Source organism: Drosophila takahashii, chromosome 2R (genome assembly GCF_030179915.1).
Source record: "Drosophila takahashii strain IR98-3 E-12201 chromosome 2R, DtakHiC1v2, whole genome shotgun sequence".
NCBI classification, from domain to species: Eukaryota; Metazoa; Arthropoda; class Insecta; order Diptera; family Drosophilidae; genus Drosophila; species Drosophila takahashii.
Window position 1 is genome coordinate 41,635,133 of NC_091679.1, and position 24,704 is coordinate 41,659,836.

Sequence of the window (24,704 nt, forward strand, 5' to 3'; positions counted from 1 at the left end):
CATTTCTGGGACCTTCCTGCTTTATTCTTTCTTGGGGTTTTTACACACTTATTGTGGGGGTCAACTGTACCTTTGAGGTGCAGAATTTATTTTAAGAAGTATTTCAGTTTCAGTGAGGAGTTCTCTGTCAACAATTTTTGCGTGGGAGTAAGTGAACAAGGGATTGTTTTTGTAATCCACAATGCCGCACTAGTTCTTCCGAATCCTTTTCTTATAGACTTAAATACTAGAACCATTTGTAGGTTTCAATTTACAATTTCTCTGGGGATTATCGATTTTGGTTTCGCCTTTCTAAAATTCCTGCCACAATTTGTGGAATTCATGGGGGGAAGTTCTTTATTCAATTATGGACTAGGTAAATCTATGTGCAAAAAATATACCCTATATATTGTATATCGTACATTATATACATATGCATGTATATATATGTATGTATATACGCCTGGTTTTGCTTGACAATTTGCCAACAATAGTACAATGTATTCGTATTGTATTTTATCGATATAATAACTAATAAAACCACTAACAATTGTTTATTTTAATTATTCTTATTACTTGGAATTAAACGCTTGTTTTCGTTTTGGCTTTATTTTGGTTTTGTCATTTTACCTGTCTACCTTAATTAAAATCTAGTTTCTTTATGCCTTTTAAAGTATTCCGTTTTTTATTTCAACAATTATCACGTGACAATTTTTCATGTTTTAATTAATTTATTCAGGGCAGTTTAAGTTCTTTCCTTTGTGTGAGTGTGTGTTTTTTAAACATTTATATGTTTGAGGGCTTTTATAGTTTTTATCGTACAATTATTCTCAATTAATATTCATTAGATGTCACGTAGAGCGAAAGTTATAGACTCGACTGGGCAGAGCTACTTACATAGTTATAGGGGGATTCTATTCCTTTTGTATTGTAGGTGGAAAAAGAAAGGTCCTTTTACAGGAAACTTAAAAGTATTTGGTAAAATTATTAAATATAAAAACTAATACAACAGTTTTGGAGGTTTCTTAACGGTACAAAGTAAGAAAAATATTTAAAAAGTATTGCAGTATTTTAACTTTTAATATTTGTTCAATATAAAATGGGAATAATTTCTCCATAGTTGGATTGGTTAAATAAAATATAAAAGAGTTACAATATAATTATCGGTCTTGTAGTAAGAAATGTTTAAAAAGTTTAAACATTTAAAATAAATTTTCTAAAATAATTTTTCTTAGTAATCCTCTTGCAGATGATGTCTTCCTTGCTGCTGGGAGGACCTTCTGCACATTCGCCTCAAAATGGCGAAGAGCAGGGCAAACATGAGACACAGTCCCACGGTTATCAGAGCCAACTTTCCATATGGCAGTTCGCTGAGATCGCGTCTCAGGCAGATCTCGGGTGATTCATCGTGCAGCACCAACTGCTGGTACTCGCCAGCATGATGGAGGAGTCCCAGTTGCTCCAGATTCCACTCGATATGTCGGGTAAGCTGCGACAAGGTCGAAGTGTGCGTCACATTCGGGCAATTGGCTATTCCATTGCAGATCAGATGCTTGGGAATGCAGACTTCAGTGTCGCCGGGACATCGGAAATCGCAGCCGCCGTCTTGGAGCAGTGAGGCGGCCAAACTGCCATCGGGATTGCGGGGCAGGTGGAAGAGTTCCGTCCACACAAGCCGGAAGATGTTGCGTCCCGGCTGACCATCTCCCGTGTATTGGATAAGCACGGGCAGGGGTTCCTGATCGGCACCCGTGGCTCCCAGTTCAGCGGTGGTTAGAATGGGTAAATCCCTGGCAAGGGAAATATTCTCCGGGCAGACCACAAATCGGGGCTCTAGACGTCCCGCCAAATAGACCTCAATCTTGGCACTTTCGCAGCTGCGATCCGCAAAGCGAGCCTTCTCCAGGTTCAGCCACAAATCTCGCTGGGCGGCCACTTTCAGTTCCCAAATGCACTTTTCCCGGCGATAATGATGCTCTGGCGGTGCCATGGGTCCCGAAACCATGGCCAGTGCTTTTTTGTAGGGAAACACCAGCTCGCCATCGGGCGAGGGACCCAGGGTAATGGGTCCACACAAAGGACCGTGGGCAAACTCGTAGGTTGCTTCGAACAGGGGATTGGGGTTCTTGAAGTACGATGTAATGGCATGCTGGCCCTGCACAATCATCTCGAGATTCATCTGATCCGCCGACGATATAACTCTCACCGCCCGCGGGATATTATCGCAAAAGCAGGCCAGGTTATTCTGATATTTATCCCGCTCCTCCCAAATCACCAACTTATCCACTCGCTCCTCGTGACACCGAGTGCAGGCATTGCTGTTATAGGGCAGCTCCTTGAAGGACACCGCATTCACTTCGATAATAGCTCGAGCATATAGCCTTCGATCCGTGACAAATTTATACTGACAGCGGACATCACTACCCCCAGTTCGCTTAAAAATCAAGGAATTCAGGGGGGATCGAAGACGACCACCTGGGTGCTTCCAGGCATACATCACCTCATCGCAAAGGGTGTTCGGTACAGGATCCCCGAAGCGAGTGTTGTTGAAGAAATCGTAGTGCGCCCAGTAGTACAGTGAGCTGCCGCTGTAGCTGCCTGTTTTCGAGTCGAATTGAACGTACAGCGAGGGACTGGTGCTCACGAAGTCAACTTTCTCCATTGGCCGGGAGAAGGTGTCGCAGAAGGTCTTGATGATACGCGCGGGATCGGCGTGGTCCGAATCGTAGATGGTCAGCGATTCCCCGCAGTCACCTTCGTACTTCAAGATCGGAGATTCGATGCGATTGATGCGGAAACTGCAAATAAAATAATTGTAAAGTCAATTAATTTTTGTGTTGGGATTTTCAAAAAAAATCGGTATCGAATTTACATTATTTAAGATCAATTTTAAATTGATATGCGGCAGGTAAATTTAAACTGGTCGAAAAGAGTATTTCCTGTAAATGTGTTTACATGGCCACATCGATTTTACGGGAACATGCTTTTTTTATGTGTAAGAAAACTTTGATAAGATTTTGTTTTGATTGTTAATTAAGACTTATTGAGCTTTGAGTATAAGTATACTTTTATACAAAATTAACTTATATCCCCCAGTAAAACCCCTCTTAATTTCCGAAAAAACATCGGATGCAGTTTTCTGAAATATCTTTTTGTCCTACAGTGTCAGGCATAATCATAAGTCGCGTCTGGTAAACACCTCACTCGGCTGCTGGCTCTCTGCCAGGCCGCAATTCTGGCCATGTCCTTACGTCCTACAATTTAATATAAATTCCACCTGCCAACAGGTAAAAATAGCCCCGTTTCGCTCTTTCGCTCCCTAAAAGCCGTCTCTATCGCATACACGTAGCCTCGTTGGGGTTTTTTGGGTCGCGATGTGAGTTACATTTCTGCCTCCATCAAATTGCATTCCAAAACTATTTGTGGCAGGCTGACGAAAACGATGGGAGAGCGCCAAGGATATTTGAAAGGAGTTGATGTGGAAGGCCAATTTTCTGCAGTTTTCCCGCATTACGTTGCTAGCTGATGTGACTGCAGTATTTTCGGGGAGCGAAATTCTAGTTGGGTCAGCGGAAATTAAAGGACCAATGCGACATTATTTATTATTGGGTTTGATAACATCATTAATGATATCAACTACCCATATTTATTGTCAAAAATATTTTTTGATCAGCGATTTGAGTTGTAAAGTTATTTTTAAACCAACCTTATTCAACCTTCAAAATGAATGTTTTTCCCTTATTACAAAATCCCAAAACACACAATTGCCGAGACCCTAAAAATAACATCCATTGCTCTCAGTTACTTATCCCGCAAAATCCACAAATGGTTATATAACTCGGCTCCTGTTTAGGTTTTGCGTATATCCTTTTATATAACTACCATTCAGAGTGCGGTGAATACATTCTATGCAATTACATTTGCCTCTATCCAAAAATATGACATAATACAACATTTTATTAACTCACACAAAGTTGGCTAAAAAAAGAGGCAAGGACCAAGGGTTTCGGGGGGATGGGAGGCCGCAGAGAAAAATCACCATCATCAGCAGTTTGAAGGGAGGTCGGCGAACGGGGGGCGCTGGCCACGCCCCCTAATCTACGTCGCTGGCAGGCAGCAGTGTGGCACAAATTTCATTTGGTTTCCCTCTTGTTTTTTATGCCCGTGAGTCTCGCCCCTCACTATTCATAATGGAGCAGAGTTACTATTTTTTTACCCAACTATATCCCCATATCCCCCGGCTCCTTCTCGGCGCTTTTCGACGTGCCCATACCGTTATTCACGTACGCGTCGTCGAAAAGTAAGCCCCGACACCCTGCGGCATGTCCTCGTAATCCGTTTGCAGCCTAGCCCAATTCCAGTTGGTACACTGAGGGAAAACTATGCCTTATTGGGATATTAATTTAACATTTTATCCTAAATTAAAAATAAATGTTACATAAAATAGATTGAATTTTCTGTGAGATTAGTCCATATATCATTTATTTTAATCAATATATAGGTGTGCCATATCTAAGATGACCTATTAACATAAAAATATTATACACTGCACTATGGGCAAAAAATTCGAAAGTGAGGCATTTTTAAATTTTTTTGTTCTTCAGTATTACATAAATGACCTTCTGTGGTTATTTACAATACTTAAAGGAACCTAAAATCCATTTTCAAAGAATTTTATTTGGCGTTTTTCGCTATTTTTTCCCTTAAGAAATTCGAAAGTTTGAAATAGGGTCACACGTTTACAAAAAGGGACGAAAAACTTTGTAGTTTTCACACCTCGATTTCTTTGGTTATTGTAAGCCAACCAAAAAAGTTTAAATATGGATACAAAGAGTGAAGGATTGTTAAATAAATTATAAACACTGAATGTTTATTATATGTGCTTTTTGTCCATTTGTTTGATGAGTTGTCGCTTAGTTTTTAGATGACAAATAAGAAATGTATTTTTGCTTTCTGTGGAGTGTAAGATGTGAGTATAGGAGAGTATAGGCAAGGTAAAAATAGGAAGTTATAAACAAAACAATTGCTAATCGAACCCTATCAATACTTTTTGCACGTTTTTGCACGTTATACGTAAAACCTCCATGTTGTAGTTGCATTCGAGTTCTGTCACTACACATTGCTTAATGTTTGTATCGGCAACAACCGGCAACAAACCGCTGTGATGGAATTTGTTTTGCAAACTATGAACGGAATCGAATTAAGCGATAGTCAGCACACAATAGTCAAAAAAAAATTAAGCAGATTGTTGCCTTTTTTAGTCGTAATTTGCCAAAATGTCATAGAATAATAGACCGATTCAAGGAAGAACATTTCCTGCGGCTTTCGTCGAACATGAAAATTTCATTTTTGGAAAAGGGCTTGCCAAGCGACAAACCTGGTCGCAAATGCCTAACTTCTAATGAGGCAGGACCACGATTAAAGCGTAAGGTGGCATCTCAATTGGCGAAAGAAAAAGAAAATTCGATGCCATTAATTTGGCATGGTGCTTCTTTTTGGCAAAAAATATCAAACAAGAAGATACTTCAGTTTTGTTGCGAAAGGCGTTAAATATGAAATATTTATTAACAAATTCATTTTTTTTATATCCTTGCCTTTAAAAGTAAATATGCGGCGTTGGCGGTTGATGGAGACTTGGTCCAATTCAAAATTTAACAAAAACAGAAATTGTATTACAGTTACCAACACAAACAACATTTTCTTTAAATCCTTGCCTTCAAATGTATATCTGCGGCGTGGGCGTAGGATGAATATGTGGTCCGATTCAAAAAGCAACAAAAACCGAAATTACATCTTAGCCTTAAAAGTATATAACAAAAATTTTAGATTTGTATCTTTAAAACTGGAGTTAATGCCTCAAGGACTGAATATTTGCCCATAGTGCACTGTATACAAAAAATATTTTTCATATGGGTCCTAGAATTTAGTGTGGTTTCTTTTAGTGTAACGCCGAGGATCTAACTCCCAGTCCGAGTTTCCCGTTATGCTGACTCAGTGGGCGGGTTTATTTTGGGGGTAGTAGGGGTTTTGGGGGTCTGTTGTCAACTGGTTAGCCTGGTTATGTGCATATGGGAGTCGATTGGTGCCATAGCCAAAGGCCCAGAGCGTCAGTTTATGTGGCCATAAGGCTTATAAATAGCCCAAGTATGCGACATGTCTTGTGCATTTCAAGCGGATTTTTGTTACGTTTTTTTGGGGATCCACTGGCCCTGCGATAGTGGGCTAAAAAACGTACTAGATAGCTACAATTGATTTTATTTTTGGATATTTGCAAGATTGCCGAAGGGGAGCAAAGGATTTTATGAGTCATCTGTGTGTAATAACAGATACAAACATCAGAAGAACTTGAATGCGGTAAAATAAAGTAGGGAAAATAAGTGGAATGTACTGAGGAAATGGTAAGAGTTTAAAGTTAAGGAGGTCATTGAAAAGTCTCTCAAATAATGATTGCAACCTTGTGTCTTCTAGTTGCAAAACATTACAACGTAATGTAATAGGAAGTCGCAAATGATAGTGGATAATGCACAATAGTAACACAATCTATCGGATAATGGCACACTAAACCAGACGCTGATGAGTTGTTAGTAGCTAGTAAAACTAGTACACGGCCAACTCCCCCCGACGACCATTTCACTCACAACATTATTGGGAAAAGTGTGTGCTCTGCACAAGCAAATGGATTGCTTATCCATCCCCGTACTACTAAGGAGCAAACTTAAGTGCAATATACTCAAGGAGTAGTTCAACATCTGGTCAGCTCACTTGGAAAAAATCGCAGTAGATAGGTGGAAGACAAAGACCGAGCAAACAAAAAAAGTGGGAGGAAGGCAGGGAAGCCGAAAGCGAAGCCATGACATGTTACTTAAATGAGCAACTTTGTTGGAAACAATGTCGACAGCGTCTAGACTCGGAACTTGGGACCCGGGACTCGGGACTCGGGAATCCTGCGACAGGCAGCAGGACAACAGCTCCCACACACTTAGGTGGGTGGGATACTTTCGGGTGGTTGATGAAGTAGTAGGGGTAGGTGTACGAGGTAAATGTAAACTGACAGTTACGAAGAGGACTGCGAGAAAACCTTCCTAATGGGCTGCCTTTGTGGCCAATACCCTGGCAGAGGATATTATAATTTGCCTCGACGTTGCAATATCGTGAAGAAGATGTAACTTACACTATAAAGTATATCTATATTATTTATCAGTCAAAGGATATCCTTTCTTAAAAACACTGGGATATCGGAAACTACAAGTTCTTATTACTTATGGTGTTAACTACGAATTTTATTTTAAATCGTTCTTGTTTTTTGATATCTTTTATTATTTCATTTGCTTAAGGCCCCGTAGCTTTAGCTAAGTTTAAGTTCGTCTGTAAATTTTACATTATAGTCGAACACTTTATAATAATAATAATAATTATTTCAAAATTCAAAAATTATATTGATGCAATATTTGTATCATATAAAATGTTAATACTAATAAGGGAACTTAAAAAGGAAAACATATTTAATAAAATATTTTTTAAAAGGGTTTCTACTTAAAAGGTGTCATATGATCCACTTATTTGTTAGGGTATCCTAAGCTTCGATCTTTATAGTTACCGTTCTTTCTTATTGCCTCTGTAGTTGTTGCGTTGTCGGCTGCAACTTGAGTGAAGTTGGCAGAAACAACAAACTGCAGCAACAACCCAAAACAACCACAACAACATTGGCAATAACAACAACCACAAGGACAAAAACTTGGCCAGAAAAGCAGGAAAAATGTTGTGGGTGTGTGCCGAACGCAGTTTCCCATTGCATTTTTCGTCTACTTTGAACTTTTGCCGAAAAAGAGAACAAAAACAAAAAGAATGGGAGAACCCACGTAGCTTTGGCCATCTCTTTCACTCAGAGTATAGCTCTCTCTTTCGATTGCTTACCCTATTCGGTTGCATTTTGTGCACTGTAATCACGCAATCATGTTGCCCACTTCTGAACTCTTAATGGCAATCGGTGTAAACGTGCGCACAACTTTTCCACCGCCCCCCAGATCCCCTCCCCCTATCAGCTTTTCCACCCGCTTTTCCCACTGCCCTGTTATCCAGCAACACAATGGGTTTACGATGGTTACTCGGAGCTCCCTTGGAACTCCTCTTTCCTTCTGTAGGTGGACATAAATATTTATCTTTTGGCAAAAACTTGCTTGATATTTTAAACCACCCCCTGTTCTCCGCCCGATCCTTCCATCTTCCCCATGTGCTGTTGTGATGTTTGCCCTGTACACATAGTTTTCTTTAGCCGTTTCCAGCAAAAACTTGGCAATGTTCGGTAACAATTTCTGCATAAATTACAGAGCTGCAACATCAAGCGGTTGTTTGGCTTCTTCAGGCGGCGAAGGAGGTGCTCCAGAATCATTGCAATTGCAGCTGGATTACTCGAAGCGAACTTGTGTAAATGGTAGGACTTGAGATTACACAAGAGAAGGACATAAACGGGTGTGATTCAGAGAAGATTTTATCCATCAGTACAAGCAAAAAGGTTCCCTATAAAATTCAAATGATTTCATGGGGTATTGGATGTAGATCCAAATGAGATCTTTCTCAAATGATCTTAAATATTTAGGAAATAATAAAGAAATTCCTTAAAAGAATCGGTTTCTAATTAGAAAAGTTTTTACACCTTTTGTAATGTTTAAAGTTTATTTAAAGATTATTTCTATCTTTTATTATTTTTTAATACAATCATTTTTAAGTAAATAAAACTCAATACAGTTTAAATAGCTATTTAGTAATTTTAGCCAACCTTTACCAAGTTAAATTCCTAAATGACCCCTCATTCCTTAGTTCAAGCTTAAACCCTTTAATCTTTATCCTGTTTTCCTCGCAACCATCGATGTGCCCTCAAAGTGTCAGAGAGCTGGAAAACTTCGCCATAGTCTTTGTCAGTCGTTGGGCCATGCAAAGCCAAAAACCGCAGCACAATAAAATATTTCGCAGCGCATGGTTGGAAATGCAGTGGAAAATACTCAAAATGAAATGCACAATCAATGCGACACTTGGCCAAAAAGTTCAGACACTTTCCCAGCAGCAGCAGCAGCATTCCGGAGACAAACAACACCGACAACGGCGACAAAGTAAAAATGTATATATATATTTGGATTTATGTGCGAGTATGCACACAAAGAACAACTCCAACTCGACACGTTAAATTAAAATGTCACATAAATCTTTGCGGGAAATTTCATTAAAATACGCTTACAGCATAGAACGCAATGAGGAAAGCCCGAGGATTGTCCCAGAAAAAGAAAGGGACAGGGATGGAATCCGATGGAGCAAGTGCCAACCGCCCACATAGCCGCAAAACTTTGCACTTGTAGCGAAAAGGCCGGCCAAAGGATTTTTGGACTGCGGAGAGGGATCAACTTGGATAGTCCTTGTCGGGCTAACTGGTTCAAAAATGGAAATTTTAATGGAAAAACTTGCAAACGCAAAATGGCAAGTGGTGACCCCGATCTTGAGACACGAGGTACGAGTTTGCAAATGTTTTCGCAGACATGATAATTTCAAAAAGAAACTTGAAACTTGTTTGATTTTTGATTAAAAGTAGAACTTTGTCTGAAACTTTGTGTTGACCACTCTAGGGACTGGAAATCAAAGAATTATTTTTTAAAGAGTAGGAGGCGTAGATGTTTTAAAAAGTTTAATAATTTTTTAGAAACAGCTAAAATCATTAATATGTTAAATTAATAATTTAATTATATAATTATTTTGTTGTTAGACTAATGTCATTAATTCTTATTGAAATGAATAGAAATTTTTAAGAAATTTTGTGTAATAATTTTAAAGAATTCGAATTTCAATTAAAGAGATTTCTTCTCTGCCCAATTTCCAAAACAAATGTTTTAACAGGCATTTAAAAAATGGATTATTAATACGTAAAAATAAACTAAATAAACTAACTAACTAAACTAAGTAAAATAAACTAAAATTCACTAGAAAAATAATAATAATATGTGCTTATAGTTCCAGATAAATCCAATATTACAGTCATCTGAAGCTTTGAAATCTTCTGTCTCTCAATGTAGACAAATCTCTAGACAAAAGTGGATAATATGACAAACACTCGCGTCGAATGCCCAATGAAATGCATGGAATTCCTAATGCCTACCTGGGGAAATAGAGGCGCACAATTTCGCCGACATGTCCTTTGATGTGGTAGCTGCAGGACGTATTCGGCGGATACCAGTGGGCGATGCTGAGGAAGATGCCCTCGCTGGCGCTGCTGTCTTTTAAAGAGTCGGAGCTCAGGAGCCAATCGCAGACGCCGTGCTTGATCCCGGCCGTCTCCACATGTCCTGGCCAGTTGCCAACGTTGAAATGGAAGCCTGTATTGAGCAGCGGACCCGCCGGCGATGTCACAAACTCCACATACATGTATTGTGATGTGCCTGCCGGATATGCAAATTGTTTAGATCAACTCGCTGGGTCTCTTGCCATTCAAAACTCACCAATAATACTGAATGGGAACTTGCCCAGGCCGCAGAACTTTCCTATCAACGGCGAGTGCTCGTCGCGTCCATCGTATACGGCCAGCCAGTCGTAGGGACAGTGCTCATTACCCGAACCAATCGGTCTGATCGGACAGGTCATCACATTCTCACATCTGCAATATATAGAGGGGAAAGGGTCACTCTTTGATTACTGGCTTCTTTGTTGCATTTATGAAAGCGTCGAAAGGGTAAATTTAATTTATCCAGCGCCGACAATTCAATAAAAAAGCATAGTGAAAAACTGAACAATTAAAAAACTCACGTTCCACAAATAACGAAGAAAATAAAAGGCGACAAAAAGCACGGAATAAAGAGTAAGGCTGGCAATTGAATAACTGACTGAGTGCTGATGCTTTTATTGCCCGGCGGAAATCCGTGAAAAAATGCTGGTAAAACAGGGGTGTTGGCCAAAAGGGGGAGATATGTAGCTGGGGAAAACCTTTGGTTTTACTGATATTTATGGGAAAATATAAAAAATACAGCTGGATTTAGTATAAAATAAAATCCATAAGAATTAAAGTTTTAAATAAAATCTTAAGAGTGGATTTTAAATTGTAACTTTGGGATATAAAACCTCTTTAAAACTTTAACAAAATTGCAGTCATTTAGGGGGATTAGTTGACTTGTCTTTTTGGCAAATGCTTTTAAAATGGACTTGAATAAATGATTGGTGAGCTTCATAACTTAAGTGCTCGGCGCCCATGGTCATGACATTCATTTGCACTTTGCCAGCCCGAGGCAATGAAAAAAAAAAGAAAGTTCTCACAGAAAAAGCAGGAAAAAAGGCGGCGGAAAATCCAAAGCGTCTGTTTTGAAGCCTTTTCTAATTTCTTGCGTCAGACGGTCGAGGATGCTTTTAATTTTTTGCTGGCCGTCTGGTCGAATGGCACATAACCCTGACTCTTCAGGTCGAAGGACTGGGTCCAGACAAAGTGACCTTTGTGCCAGGCCATCGCCCATTGGCCATTTTCCATTGATGATGGCCACGATGACGAACGGGGATTCACAATTTTTGCTTCCCCCTGGCGGAGCAGACTGATTGGTATTGGTGGGCATTTCAAAAGGCAAATGAAATGCCTCTCACCTGTGTGTGCGAACTTTCTAATTGAAAGCTAACTTTGGCAATTACCAACTGAACTTTAATCAAATAGAGACGCCCAGTGAGTCAAAGCCAAAGGCAGTTGAATGTGATTCGGCCGTTGAAACAAAAATAGCAATTTAATTGACAGTTCCATTGAGCCTTTCTGCTTTCTCTGCCTTTTTTCGTCCTTTTTTTGACCAATCGCTAGAAAGTTTTTGAAAGAAGAAACTTTTGACCAACTTTTTTGTATCTATATCCATCTATACGTAGCAGATAGATAGATAGATTTCTATTAGCTAGTCGGTCCGTTTCAGTCAATTTAATCACTTTGTCAGCAAGTTTTTCTCCGAGTCTGCGAAGAGCTAATCCAACTTATTGATAATAAATGCGTTGTTGGCCAGAAAGTTGATTACACAAAAGAGAGAGAGGGGACAGAGAAAATGACTGTTTAGTCTGGGGGGGAAAAACTTTTTCCTTTATCCCCCTCTCGGAAAACCAGCACACACATATCAAAAAAGAGGAAAGAAAAGCGTAGCGTAAGGAAAAAAAACATCAACTGACTGGTAATAATTTTGGCATATTAAAAAACTTTTTTACTCGATGACTTTTGCATTTGTTTGGCATCCGGCCGTCGAAGTTTTGCCGACTGAATTTTTAAGCTGTGATGGCAGAAATATTTTTGGTATAGCGCAAAGAAATTAGAAATGTTGTTGTGGGTTGTATTTTTTGACAGCCAAAGGAGCTGTGCAATAAACTGAAGTGATTTATAAAATAAAATAGCGGCAACACGAGTGGAACTTTCTGCTGACTTGGCATCAATTTCGGTGCCGAACAGGTCGGGTTTTATGAACTGGATTTATGGAAGATTTATACAAGGCTTAGGCGGATTATGTTGATTGTTCAGATCTGGAGAGAGAGCTTTATGCCGGCAGGAACTCCAATATTTGATTATTGATATTGTAACTGGATATTTTTAGGGTTTCTAACTTCGATGATATTTTTCTTCTACTTAAATCATCCCCTATGAAATGCCCAAGTAAACAGCATTTAAGTGAAGTTCTCCCTCTTCGTTCCCAGGAAAATCATTTAGAGTCCCAACTTTCCACCATGATTAGCTCCTTGGCAAAAGGCTTGTTTGTCTAATCCTTTCCTGCACACCGAAAGTAACTTAGACTTGCAAATTAATACACACTTTGGGGGGATTGAAGCTCGAGTTTTACCCCGTTTTTAACCCCTACTCTTCAGTCAGCTGCGGAACCCAACTCAAAGTTGGCAACTTTGACATGCGTCTGTCGTTGTCGTCCTTTGCCATTGGACTTTTCAAAAGGTAAATATTCAAATTGAATCTATAAAAATAAATTGAATGTTGCTTATCTAATTCCAACTTGCTGTTGCTTGATGTGCACGTGCTGCAGGGCTGGAGAATCTGAATCGGAATGGTAGATGGCAGATGGATTGGGGATGGGGATGGTCCAGGGGAAATATGCTGACTCCAGAATTTGCACATCAAACAGGCTTAAAGATACTCGGCCACTTCTGCCGGCCATTTGTGCTGGGAATGTGCAAAGTGTTAAAAGCTGAAGGTTTTTCCCACCCGACCATAAAATCCCCAAACGGAAAGGAGCAAGGAGCTTTGGCCCCACCCTCGTTACCCCGAGTTCATGATAAAGCAAATATTTTGTGAAAGGTCATTTCGGTTAAGCAAATGTAAATTGTATTTGTCGCGACAAGGCAGTGGGGTGCGTCCAGGGGGGATTTATGCCCTCTTGGCCGGGAGTTGGCCCGTAATAAAATATTAAAGTTCTGATTTAAGCCGAAAAAGGTTTTGCAGGTGCGTCAGCAAATGAGTTTTGCCTAAATGGCCAAGGGAGAATTCGTTTGAAGTTGAAGGTTTCTTCAACAGAACATTTTGGAAAATAACAAGAACATTTTCAGGAGAAAAACTACAAAAAAGAAACCTCTATTTGCTATTTTCTGTTAATATTTGACTGGGGTTTTATAAAACAATTTCTATCTATTATAAAAATGGTATAATCTAAACAATAATTTTATTATAACCCATTTTCAACATCTAATTTGTTTTATAACAATTTTAATTTCTTTAATGATTTCATTTCATAATTTCGTGGCTTGTTCTTTTAAATCCACCAAGGTAATATTAAAAATTTCTTAGATTTTCACATTGAAAAAGTCAAAGGGAAAGATGTAACCGAAGGTGGGTGAAATCGTTTTTCTCCTCAGACAATTTCATCATTTTGGCATTAATAATACAAGACAGCCATGGCTGCAGGCATTCCCCACCCCTACACCCCCCATTTTATTCGGCACAATCGAGGGCAACCTCACTCAAAACGTAATCCTTTAGCCAATTTTGCCAGACACAAACACAGAGACGCCGAGTCACAGATACAGATTCTGTGGATTCGGAAAGTGACGCATACAGATACGGTGAGTGCACGAGGACATGTCGCCAACGTTTTCCAGCAAATTGGTGCCAATTTTTGCGACGAACGCTCTGTCAAATTGTCATTGTCAGCATGCCAAATGCATTACAACAACAACAAAAACGGGGGCAACAACAATGTTTTTGGGCCAAATGTCGTCGAATTCTGTGGATTGTGCAATCGCCGTGCCAAAATGACAAATTACAGGGTGTTGCATTTAACACTAATTTCGTTCCAAAAAAGAAAACCCAGCGAGAATAAATGGAGGTAAAATAAATTTGCATAAATAAAGTGAACTTTTTTTTAAATTTCAGTAATAGACGAGCTTTGATGGAAAGACTAAAAGTCAGACACCATTTTAATTATATTTCTGCCAGGCCGATTAGTTCATGTTGCAATTTGTTCACTAATGCTAATCCGATTGTAATACAAATTAACATAAACGCATAATCATTAATCAAATTATTGTATCTTTTTGTTGCAGGCAATCTATTACAAACTCACCTCTGGCCATCCACAGCGAACTGTTCATTCTGCAGATACAATTTAATATACGGCTGGCGGGTGTGCAGCTTATAGCGACAGTTCAGGGCCCGAGGATATAGGCCAGGATACGCAGGGGATTGAACATAGCAGGTCTGCAGGCGGCAATCCCGATATTCTCGTTCGCAATAGGATCTGTTGGAGGAAGGGAAAGATATATCTAAAGTAAGTATATAAAATCATTGAATTACAGGCTTGGAAATATTTAATCTAATTTGTTGCAAATTGGTTATATCACTCAGGCCCCAGCCCCGATAAATGTTTGCCCCAGAAGGCGTCCTAAATGATCCGGAGAACTTTTGGGGTTCGTTTGCCCAGTCCTTAAACTGCGTCAAGGAAGCCAGAAAATTGTGTTCACTGATTTGGAAATTCCTGTTCCACTCGCTCACACATTTCTCTGCTGTTTTTTTTTCGAGCTTGTAAAATTGTTGTTAAATTACAACAAAAGATTGTGTAAAATTCCTATTCCTCTTCGAATTTTTTGCGTGTAATTTTCAATTTGTTTAAGTAAATAAACGGAAAATCATTCAAAGGCGAGGCTAGCGTAAATATGATTACCATTTTTATTCCCTTTACCCTCAGTCCCGACCCTCTTCTTCCCTATTCCCAACCCCCAACCCCCTTCACTTTGTCTTTGGCAATTTGCTTTGGTTTGGTTCCTCAATTGCGTTTGGGTTTTGGCTTTGGTGTCGAAGCGCGCGTGACCGCAAAATTAGCATAAAAATCATATTGGCCATGTGGGTTGATGGGGATAGGAAGCGGGAATTTCCCCGGTTCCCAAGGGGGGGAGGTCCTGGTGGTCGCCTTTGATGGGATCTTAAAGAGCTAGCTCTTGATGCTAGTTAAAGTGGAAAAATGTTGGCCAATCAATTGGTTTAAATGCGAGTAAGGGTGCTCGAGTAGAGCAGCAATTCAATAAATTCCTGTGGCAATTTGCTATTCAGAGCAACTATTTCATTTTGATTTTAATATTCACCAACACGATTTTTATTCTGGGATAATATTTTTTTAATTATCAAGGCTTTTTGAAGCCTTTCTGAAGTGATTTTTACAATTTCCTGCTTTTGTATCATCTAACGATTTTATTTTATGTCGAATATTCCTGCATATTTCAATGTAAATTGATAGCCTCACCATGCTATCTAATTGCTATATTTATTTTCAGGTATCTGATTCTTGTCTAAATGTTTTTGGCAAGAGTTTTTTATTATTATTCCTTGTCGAATATTTCAAACTTTTATAAGGGAAAATCATTTTATAGCTGTGACTTTTAAGACTATTTAAAAAGAAATTAATAACAGCTCTTGCGATTTTATTTCTCGTTGAATTCCCTTCGTTATGCCTACATTTTTCAAGTACCATCTGCGATGGCAAGTTATTTGAGAAAAAAGCCTACTCGAAAAGTTTATATTCACAGACTTTTGCCTCCCCCACCATCTGCCTGCATATGCACAAATATCATTTGAGTAAATCTAGCATGTTCCTCCCCGCCTCGTTACTTGCAGCCAAATCTTTGCTTAAAACTTGCAACTTATTTTATTAAGATAAAAGTTAGACTGGCAGAGCCAAGGAATATATATACAGAAAAAAATGGAAACTCCAAAGAGAGAATCAAATAAAATTTAATGTCTGCAAAGTTTTATTTTTGTCAGGGTTTCGGGTGGGAGGTGTTTCCATTGCTTCGTGCCCAACGAAATGAATTCTTCTCTTCGGTTTCAATTGCCGACTTTTTCAGCCATCCTTCAGGCGTAAGGAAAATCCGCCCTCGTTTTCCCCGCTCGCGAATTTTATGTTTGCCGCAGTGCAGAAAGCACAAGTAATTCAATTTAATGCGACCTTCTGTTGCCGGATTTTCTCCTCTGTTTTGTGACTCGTATATGATTATGAAATGTGCCAGCGAATCGAAGACAAGGACCCTGTCTGAAGTGGCCCGTCAAAATATGCCCCCATTTGTGTAATAAAATTGAATTAACGCCGGGGCTATAAAATCGCCAGAAAATCCTCTTTGAAAACCCATTTGATTACTCGATTTTTCGGCTACTCACCCTTGGACAACTTCGCCGCGACGATTTGGATATAATTCCGGATGTTGGCCATATCGCAGATAGACTTCGGTTTGTTGTTCCGCGCGTGAATCGAATGTGAAGTAGGTCTGCAATGGGAAGATACAGAGAAAAGTGCGGGATGAGTGGACAATGGCTGAAAATCACGTATACGCAGTGTGTGAGCCCACCCATTTGCCCATTCCCCCAATCCACATCCCTCTGCCCGCCATTGTTGCTGATGAATTTTGTCAATTTCCCTCCAACTTGGCTCGACGTCAGACAATTGCGTGTTTTCGCCCCCGAACCCGCCCACTTTTCCGCCCGCTTTTCATTCCATGGCCTGCCACATGGAAATGTGCAATGTCATTTGCCCTGCCACGCCCACACAAGACTGTGAGTTTCCCTGAGCCTCTGCCATCCTGTTTGCCTGTTGTTCCCCTGCAACGGTTGCCGTTGCCGTTGCCTCATCAGCGCTAATGACGTGCTGCAGTGACGTAGGCAGCTGCCACGCCCCCTTTCACCTCAGACCGCCCACACAGCTGGAAATGGAAATGGCCAAAAGAAATGAAGTGATAGAATGAAGGGGAAAAAGGCTGGGGTTACGAAAGGCTAACGAACCAAGATGCCAGAAAAAATATATTTCTGAATAATAATTGTTGCAAATAAATGAATGCGGCTCTTTTATTGTGCACCCTTCAATTTAACACAATTATTTTTAAATTTAATTAAATTGTTGAAATTCCACAGAAGCGAAAAAAAATTACTTAATTAAAAAAAAAATAATGTGGATTTTTGTTTCTTCCATATAAAAAATAATGTAGATTTATTTCTGCTATTTAAAGTTTATGATAAAAATTTGTCCAATCCTTTAAAAAAAATCTTTGATTTTTTAATGGCTTTAAAACATTTTAAGTGTATTTAAGGCTACTTTTTGGGTAAAAAAACATTTTTAATTAGGTTGATACACAATATTTCTAAAACCTTTTCAGTAGTGTAAACTTTGCTTTTCAAACACTAGTTATTCAAACAAATAAACAGGATTTGTTCCACAGCGTTTACCAACTCGATAAGCTAAACAAAAGCAATGATTATTGCCAATTTGTGAGCTTTGATTCGATTTGGTTGCTAATCGAATTCATGCTGCACCATCCCCAAAAAACATTCATTTCAATTACGGATATCGAAGTCGAAATTATCGACAGACAGCCACAAAAGCGATTTCCTTATGCGCCGCCCCATTTCCACCTGCCGCGAAGTCAACGTCATGGTTATCAATTCGCCCCGTTCCCAAATCGCTCCACCGGCCTTGATGGCCACATAAACCTCGTTGGCCATTTTCCATCGAGGGTATTTCAGGAGGATTCGGGTGGTTCGGGGTTTTCGGGGCGAACGGAATTGGTCGGGGGCTCTGGGAGGGGCGTAATGCACATGTCAATATTAAATGCGTTACCGGCGTCAATGACGTTAGCGCCACTTAACGATGTGAACAATGGCAGACGCAGGCTCGTTTCGATTTATCCAGATGCTGTTCACGTGGCTACCTATCCGCTCTGGCCACCCCAAAAATATCTCCCAAAAGCTGCAGTCTGCTCTTCTCGAATATGTGGGTAGATGCCAATATATCGGAGTTTACACAGAGGGAAAATATTTAAAGAATTTAAAATGCAAAATCACCTAATTAATTTTGTTCTTTCAGGTTTTAGACTTTTTTATTATAATCCACAAAATATATAAAATACCTCCTTGAAAATCGATGAAGTCTTAATAAAAATATCTGGAAAAACCAATGATTTTACTTATAATCTGAATTCTACAAATTAGTACAATTATTGCAAAAAAAGTAATTTAATTGATATTTTAATCTTCAAAATATAAACTTATCCAAACTAACAAAAATTTACTTTTTGAGTTATATTAAAATGGTGTTGGAATTATTTGATAGACCATGCAAATTCGATTAAGAGGTTATTCTGAAACAACTGGATTTTGTTATAAATACACTAAATTATAAAAAGATTTTGTATTCCCCGAAAATCAATCCAGGAATATTCTCATGCATAACTTCTCCCTGTGCAGATTTTGAACGGATTGAATATTTTGAAAAGTGGAGCTCTGCTGAACCCGATTCGCATTCGATGATGGCGATAATGATGATGGCGGTGGAGATTATGCCGATGATGTCCACGGTCGTCCTACCGTTAATGTTCTGACAAATTCGCGCTCGAATAAATTAAAATTTCAAACTGATTTGTTGCCGCCTGCTCTTTGGCGTCCCGTTTTTGTGAAATTATTTTTGATTTATTTTGCATGGAATTTATGTTAATGCGAATGCGAAATTATTTCGTTTCCTCTGCCGTCGCAAATGCTGTGCTGTGCTGTGCTGTCCTGTCCTGTCCCTCATTAAATCGTGTTATTACATTGCCAGAGCTGTCGCTTATTTTTATTTATTACTGAATAAAGCGCGCCTCACCCGCCGATCCGACGCACTCGCGCCGAATAAGTGGCAAAAAGTTCCCGTCTGCTTGGCGGAAAAACAAAAAGCGAGAAAAAGGAATACAAAGCGCAGCATCCGCCAACTTTCAACTTGCAACTTCCAGCGAGCTTGGAGAGTTTTCATAAATATTTATGACTCCATTAAGGTGTGCATAAGACACACTCTGGAGGGTGTCCTGCCCGTCCTGCCTGTCCTGCTGGAGGACCCCCAGTTTTTCCCACCCCCTCTAGTTTGTCTGCTCCGGAGCTTCGAGCTTGGAGCACTCATTCATGGCTTTAGTCGGTTGTTTGTGTTTGCACATCCCTGCAACTTGTTGTAAGCCGGGCCATAAAGCCAATCGCCTGCATTGACTACGCACTGCGAAAAGAGGGGGCAACTATTTGGCTTTGGGATTGAATGGAATAGGAAGGCTTGAATGGAGTTATGGATATTCAGTGGAATGTGATTTTGAAGGTTATGGCATTATGATGAAATGGGGGAGATAGAAAATTGGTTTGCCGATTTCCATGAGCAAATTCTCAACTGAAATGAGTAAATTGTGGCAAAATATCCTTAGGTTAATAATTCTATATAAAATAAAATTTATTAAATGTCCATTCATTCTTTCTGAACTAAAATTATGTATAGAATTTCCTTAGTAAATTATCCTTAGGATAATAATTTCAAATAAAATATAATTTATTAAAATCCCCTTAATTCTTTCAAATTTTAAAGAAGATAACTATTTCCTCACCACATTTTCCTTTTGAAACGTTAATCAAGAAAAGAGATTACTTTCTTTGCCACTTCCGCGTCTAATAACAAGCTTTATTGTCTCATTTCTTTTGGGTATAATTTCCCTCCATCTGTTACCATCTGCAAGCCATGCATATTTCAAGGGTCTTCCTTCCTTCCGCCCTCTCGACAAAAAAAATCTCCATTATAAATATTGAAATTCTTTATGTGACATAAAGAACTTATCTTTCATTTTATAAATGCAAATACCGCATCAAAAACGCAGCAGCCAAGCAGTTGACAAAAAAAGAAAACAAAAATACAGAAAAAAAACAAAGTGAGGAAAATCAGAGGAAAAATAGCAACGAAAAGCGAACGGGGCCAAAGCTAAATAGAATTCAAGTTGTGAACTGAAAATTCACATAGATATGCGTCGAAATATATATATAATCTGGTGTGTTTGTATATACATATATATCAGCAGGAGGAGACTGACGGCGCCAGCCAGCCAAAAAGGATGCAGGAGACAGGACGCAGGACACGCCGACAGACGGAGGCCAGACAACAGTGCAGTCCACCCACGCCATAGACGCTCGACCCACTCCTGAATAATGCATGCAAAAATACAGAAAAGGGGAAAAATAAATATAAGGAAAAATAGAAAAAAGTAGGAAAAATAAAGCACACTCACACAGACTGGTAGTTGTATGGAGTATCTGTGTGTATAACTCTCGCTAAGTGCGAAAGTGAGTTGCATAGATGCAACCGAGCAGATAGAGCAACACGGGTCAGGACATGGCAGCAGCAGCAGGAGCAGGAGCAGCCCAGCCCAGAGCAACCAAGCCAAGCCAGGCCAACAGGGAGCAAAAATGGAGGGCGCACCGGGAAAAGCGGGAAATGGAAAATGGGAAATGGGGGCCGACAGGAGTGAAAAGGGCGAAGACAGGCTGCCAAGACTTGTGTGCTGTAATATTTTCCTTAAATTATGTGATAAATATAAATATACAGACATTTATATACGGACACTGAGCGAAATCTATGTCTAGTCTATTGAACATTTGAAATTATAGATTCGTCTAAATAGTAAATGCAAAGTTAGTTAAAGCATGAAATATATTTAAGTAATCTCAAGTTTGTATTTACAAAAATAAAAAGGTTAGTAAATTTCAAAAAAGTTAGAAAAATATTTCTTATAAGCCTTTATTCAAATAAAAATTCTAAAAATGCCAAAAACCGATATCACTATGGACGGCAGTCCATGTAGTGACGAAGCGCACCAGGAGAGTGTGCGAAGGCGACTACTATTATATAGCCGCAAAATTGAAAATCTGCTGTGATAGTCCGATCGTAATGAGTAATACACCAATCGAAAGGTATTGCAAAAACTTAAAGGATTGCATACCAAGACCTCAAGAAAATCAATTGGTTTGGGAAAGAGAGCGGTGAAAGTGTAAAAGTGAAAATTTAGAAATTTGGATCTGATGGGGCCGTTGGGGATAAATGCCCCCTCGCAATGTTTTAGTAGTTTTTCTATTAAAAATTCCCGTCGAATGAGGGGTCATATGATAAAATCCGACGCTCCGTTCAAAAGTTATAGCCAAAATAAGATTTTCTTCTTCTTCCCAAAATGAAATAATTTGTCCCTTTGTTTGTGGGTATGCATCAAATCGTGGTTTTAGGATCCTGAACTAAATTTTACTGTGCTTAGCAGCAGGATATGAACAACGTTTGTTCTACAACTTTTGGAAAAACCCGCTAGTTTGGCGGGAAATCATTGAAAAAAGCTAGATTTTGACGGCTTATAGTTTCTAAACGACCAAAGCTACAGACTCGTGCTACACCTCGTTAAAAAGGTAATTTAAAATGCTAATCGCGTTGCCTTGGGTAAAATTGGCTTAATGCAATAGTTTAAAATGTATGGCTAAAAGTTGTTTTTCTAAATCACTTTTTAGCTATTTTCTCAAAAACGGCTCTAACGATTTTCTTTACAACTTTAAACTGTATAGCCCTTGAGATTCCTTAAATTTTGGTATATAACACATTACTGTAAAAAGTCACGTTTAAAAGTTATTTTTATACGAAAATAGCCACTTTTGCCAGCTCGAACTACTAACGCTCCCTGAGTATTGAATTTTGTGTGAGGGTATACGAACTGTATTTTGGGGTCATGGAATCAGTAAATTTGCACTTAAGAGTTCCATAAAGGAATCTTTTGTTCTACGACTTTTGGAAAAAGCCGCTACTTTAGCGGGAAAAGCTAAAAATAGCTAAATTTCGTTAGTTTGTAAGTTCAACACTACTGAAGGTACAGACATGTGCTAAAACTCGTTTAAAAGGTATTTTGATATACTTCATCGCCTTTTTGACTTAATTCGTTTAAATACAATGGCTTACAAATTATGATTGACCAATTTAAATTTAAATGTATATATTAGCTCCTATGAGAGCAAATGTAAACAAACAAAAACTTCTGATATCAAATAAAAACACCTCTTAACGAGGTAAAAAACTAGTGACGATCGCACCTTCAACATACAAAAGTTCTGATATCAACATTTGTGACGAAAATTTATTACACTCGTCATTAAATAGACTTTCTAATATTTTTTTATTCGGCACGCTGCAATAGAAAATGCCTGTAAAGGGAAAAAGGCTGGAATAGTTTGCTAGGGCGGGCCGAATGAGAAAATATTAGAAAGTCTATTTAATGACGAGTGTAATAAATTTTCGTCACAAATGTTGATATCAGAACTTTTGTATGTTGAAGGTGCGATCGTCACTAGTTTTTTACCTCGTTAAGAGGTGTTTTTATTTGATATGTATAAGAAATAGAAAGTAAGCAAACGAAAAACTTAGAAATCTGGTTTAAAAATATATTATTCTTTCAATAATGGTCTTTAATTTTTCCTGGAAATTTACAAAAGCTTTCTAAAAAGAAAATTATAGTTTATGTTAAAGTAATGATCACTAAAAATTAGAAAGTATTGAAACTAATTAAAATAATTTGTTATCTTAAGAATCTTGACTATGAAAATACAAGTGTCCTATAAACATTTAGATCATCTTATGATTTCTAATATTCTACAACCCATTCTTAACTCAACCAATTTTCTCTCTCTGCAGATATATATCTAAAGCCCTAGAAATATGCAAGGAACCAGCAAAGGGGACTTTTGTTTATTAGTGTAAGTGGCAAGACTCTGGCGACAGAAGACAACAGACGGCAGAACTTCAAGGATGCCTGTCTTTGTTGCTCCGGCAGTAATTGGAATTCTCTCCCGGCTGGAGCACAAAAATGAAAAGTCCCACCGAGATCCTGTATGAGATGACGAGCGAAGGAAAGAAAGTGTCCGGGTTGCCGGAACGCCGCCTCACCTGATCCGTAAAGTTGTCCGTGTGGAAGAGGACCTTCACATAGCTGGTCTCGCTGATGAATGTCTGCGGCTGTTCCGCCTCTCCGCAGAACATTCCTGGCTCCCTGCGATTCGAGACATCCGTCTTGGCATTGCCATCAACAATCTGCAACAATGGGAGGAGCGATTTAGTGTGTCGCATATGTCATCGCTTAGCGGGCGATATAAATTAGCCCCCTCCTGACATGAGGAGGAGATAAATCAAGAGTCGGCCAGCGGCCACACCCACCTGCAAATAGCCGCCGTCGCAGTGGGTCGCGTTCAGCAGCTGACCCACTTTGAACTTCTTGAACCGCAGACGCAGCACAAAGTCGCGGGGAGCTCCTTTCAGGGTTCGAAAGCGGTACCAGCAGGTCAGCGGACGTCCCACGTTCTGATTGCTGACCTCCGGCGAGCTGATGTCTTCGAAAATGTCCACCGTCTTGTTGCAGTGGTCCCTCGATACGTCCGACGAGCTGCCGCTGCCACCGCCACCTCCACCGCCTCCTCCGCCACCACCGCCTCCACCGCTACCACTGCCACCTGAAAATAAAATAAATAAATAAATAAGTTAAAATAAATATTAATATTAAATAAACTATTTATACTATAATCAATAAATTAATTAGGTACCTACATTTTATTATTTCAATTTTTAAATTGTATTTAAAGAAGATCAATTAATATTGACATGAATGAAAGAAGTAGTTTATTTGAAAAGTCAAACACGGTAGAACTTTCCAAACTCACATGAATCCCCATACTCTTCAGGTTTTGAGTGATGGAAGTTCCACTGTATATGGTCGTATTGTGATTGACTTATATAGAAAGATGGCTAGTAATATTATACTAATTCGTATTAAGACCCAACTAATATTTTTAATAAGAAAGAAATTGGCACATATAAATTTATATAATAAATCGGATTTACATTTGACATTATAGATTAAAGTAACATAAAATAAAAAACGAATTCACCCACATTCAAACTGAAATCTTTTGATAAAAATCTTGTTGATGAACTTCCCCATTAACTAACAATGGGCTTCTATCTTCGACTTTTATCTCCCATTTTAGGTCCATGGAAACCTAAAGTCGTGCTCTTGATTTCCAGGCTAGATACCATGTGTTGTGCTTTTTGCATATCTCAACGAGGGATTTCAGGTTACTTTCATGTGGGCATGCTAAACCGCAGGACTAGGCTTATTAATCCCCAGCCACCGCTAACCTCTATTTTTATCTGGGGGCACAAAAAGCGAAGAGAAAACCAAGCTCAGAGCTCCTGCGGCCGTTTCTATTCATTGTGCTTAATTTATACAGCGAAATGCATAAATGACAAAAGGACATTGTGCTGAATTTGTAATTCAAGTCTGGCTGTTAACAATGCCACCCCCTTATGGTCCTTATTTCTAGGGGGTGACTCAAACCCCCTAACCCCCCACATGCAAAAGACGCAGACGTCGTTGTCCCTGACTGTGACAAAGACCGA

General features: G+C 39.1%; 1 protein-coding gene across 1 annotated transcript; it reads right to left on the bottom strand.

Moving 5' to 3' along the window:
* Window positions 1-209: 209 nt before the first annotated feature.
* LOC108054221 (uncharacterized) lies at window positions 210-23,691 on the bottom strand. Its single transcript, XM_044393068.2, has 7 exons — window positions 23,466-23,691; window positions 23,199-23,342; window positions 16,616-16,722; window positions 14,532-14,705; window positions 10,461-10,615; window positions 10,121-10,400; window positions 210-2,777 (listed from the first exon to the last, which is right to left on the bottom strand). The coding sequence occupies exons 2-7, from the start codon at window positions 23,289-23,291 to the stop codon at window positions 1,211-1,213; spliced, it is 2,376 nt and encodes a 791-aa protein (XP_044249003.1). The 5' UTR covers window positions 23,292-23,342; window positions 23,466-23,691; the 3' UTR covers window positions 210-1,210.
* Window positions 23,692-24,704: the final 1,013 nt, after the last annotated feature.

Excerpts from the sequence above, each read along its gene's own strand:
- LOC108054221 (XM_044393068.2), bottom strand. The coding sequence starts at position 23,291 with ATGTTCTGCGGAGAGGCGGAACAGCCGCAGACATTCATCAGCGAGACC. Across the intron at positions 14,706-16,615 it reads CGCGGCGAAGTTGTCCAAGG|ATCCTATTGCGAACGAGAAT; the intron begins GTGAGTAGCCGA and ends TTCCTCCAACAG. Across the intron at positions 2,778-10,120 it reads GTGCGCCTCTATTTCCCCAG|TTTCCGCATCAATCGCATCG; the intron begins GTAGGCATTAGG and ends TTTTATTTGCAG.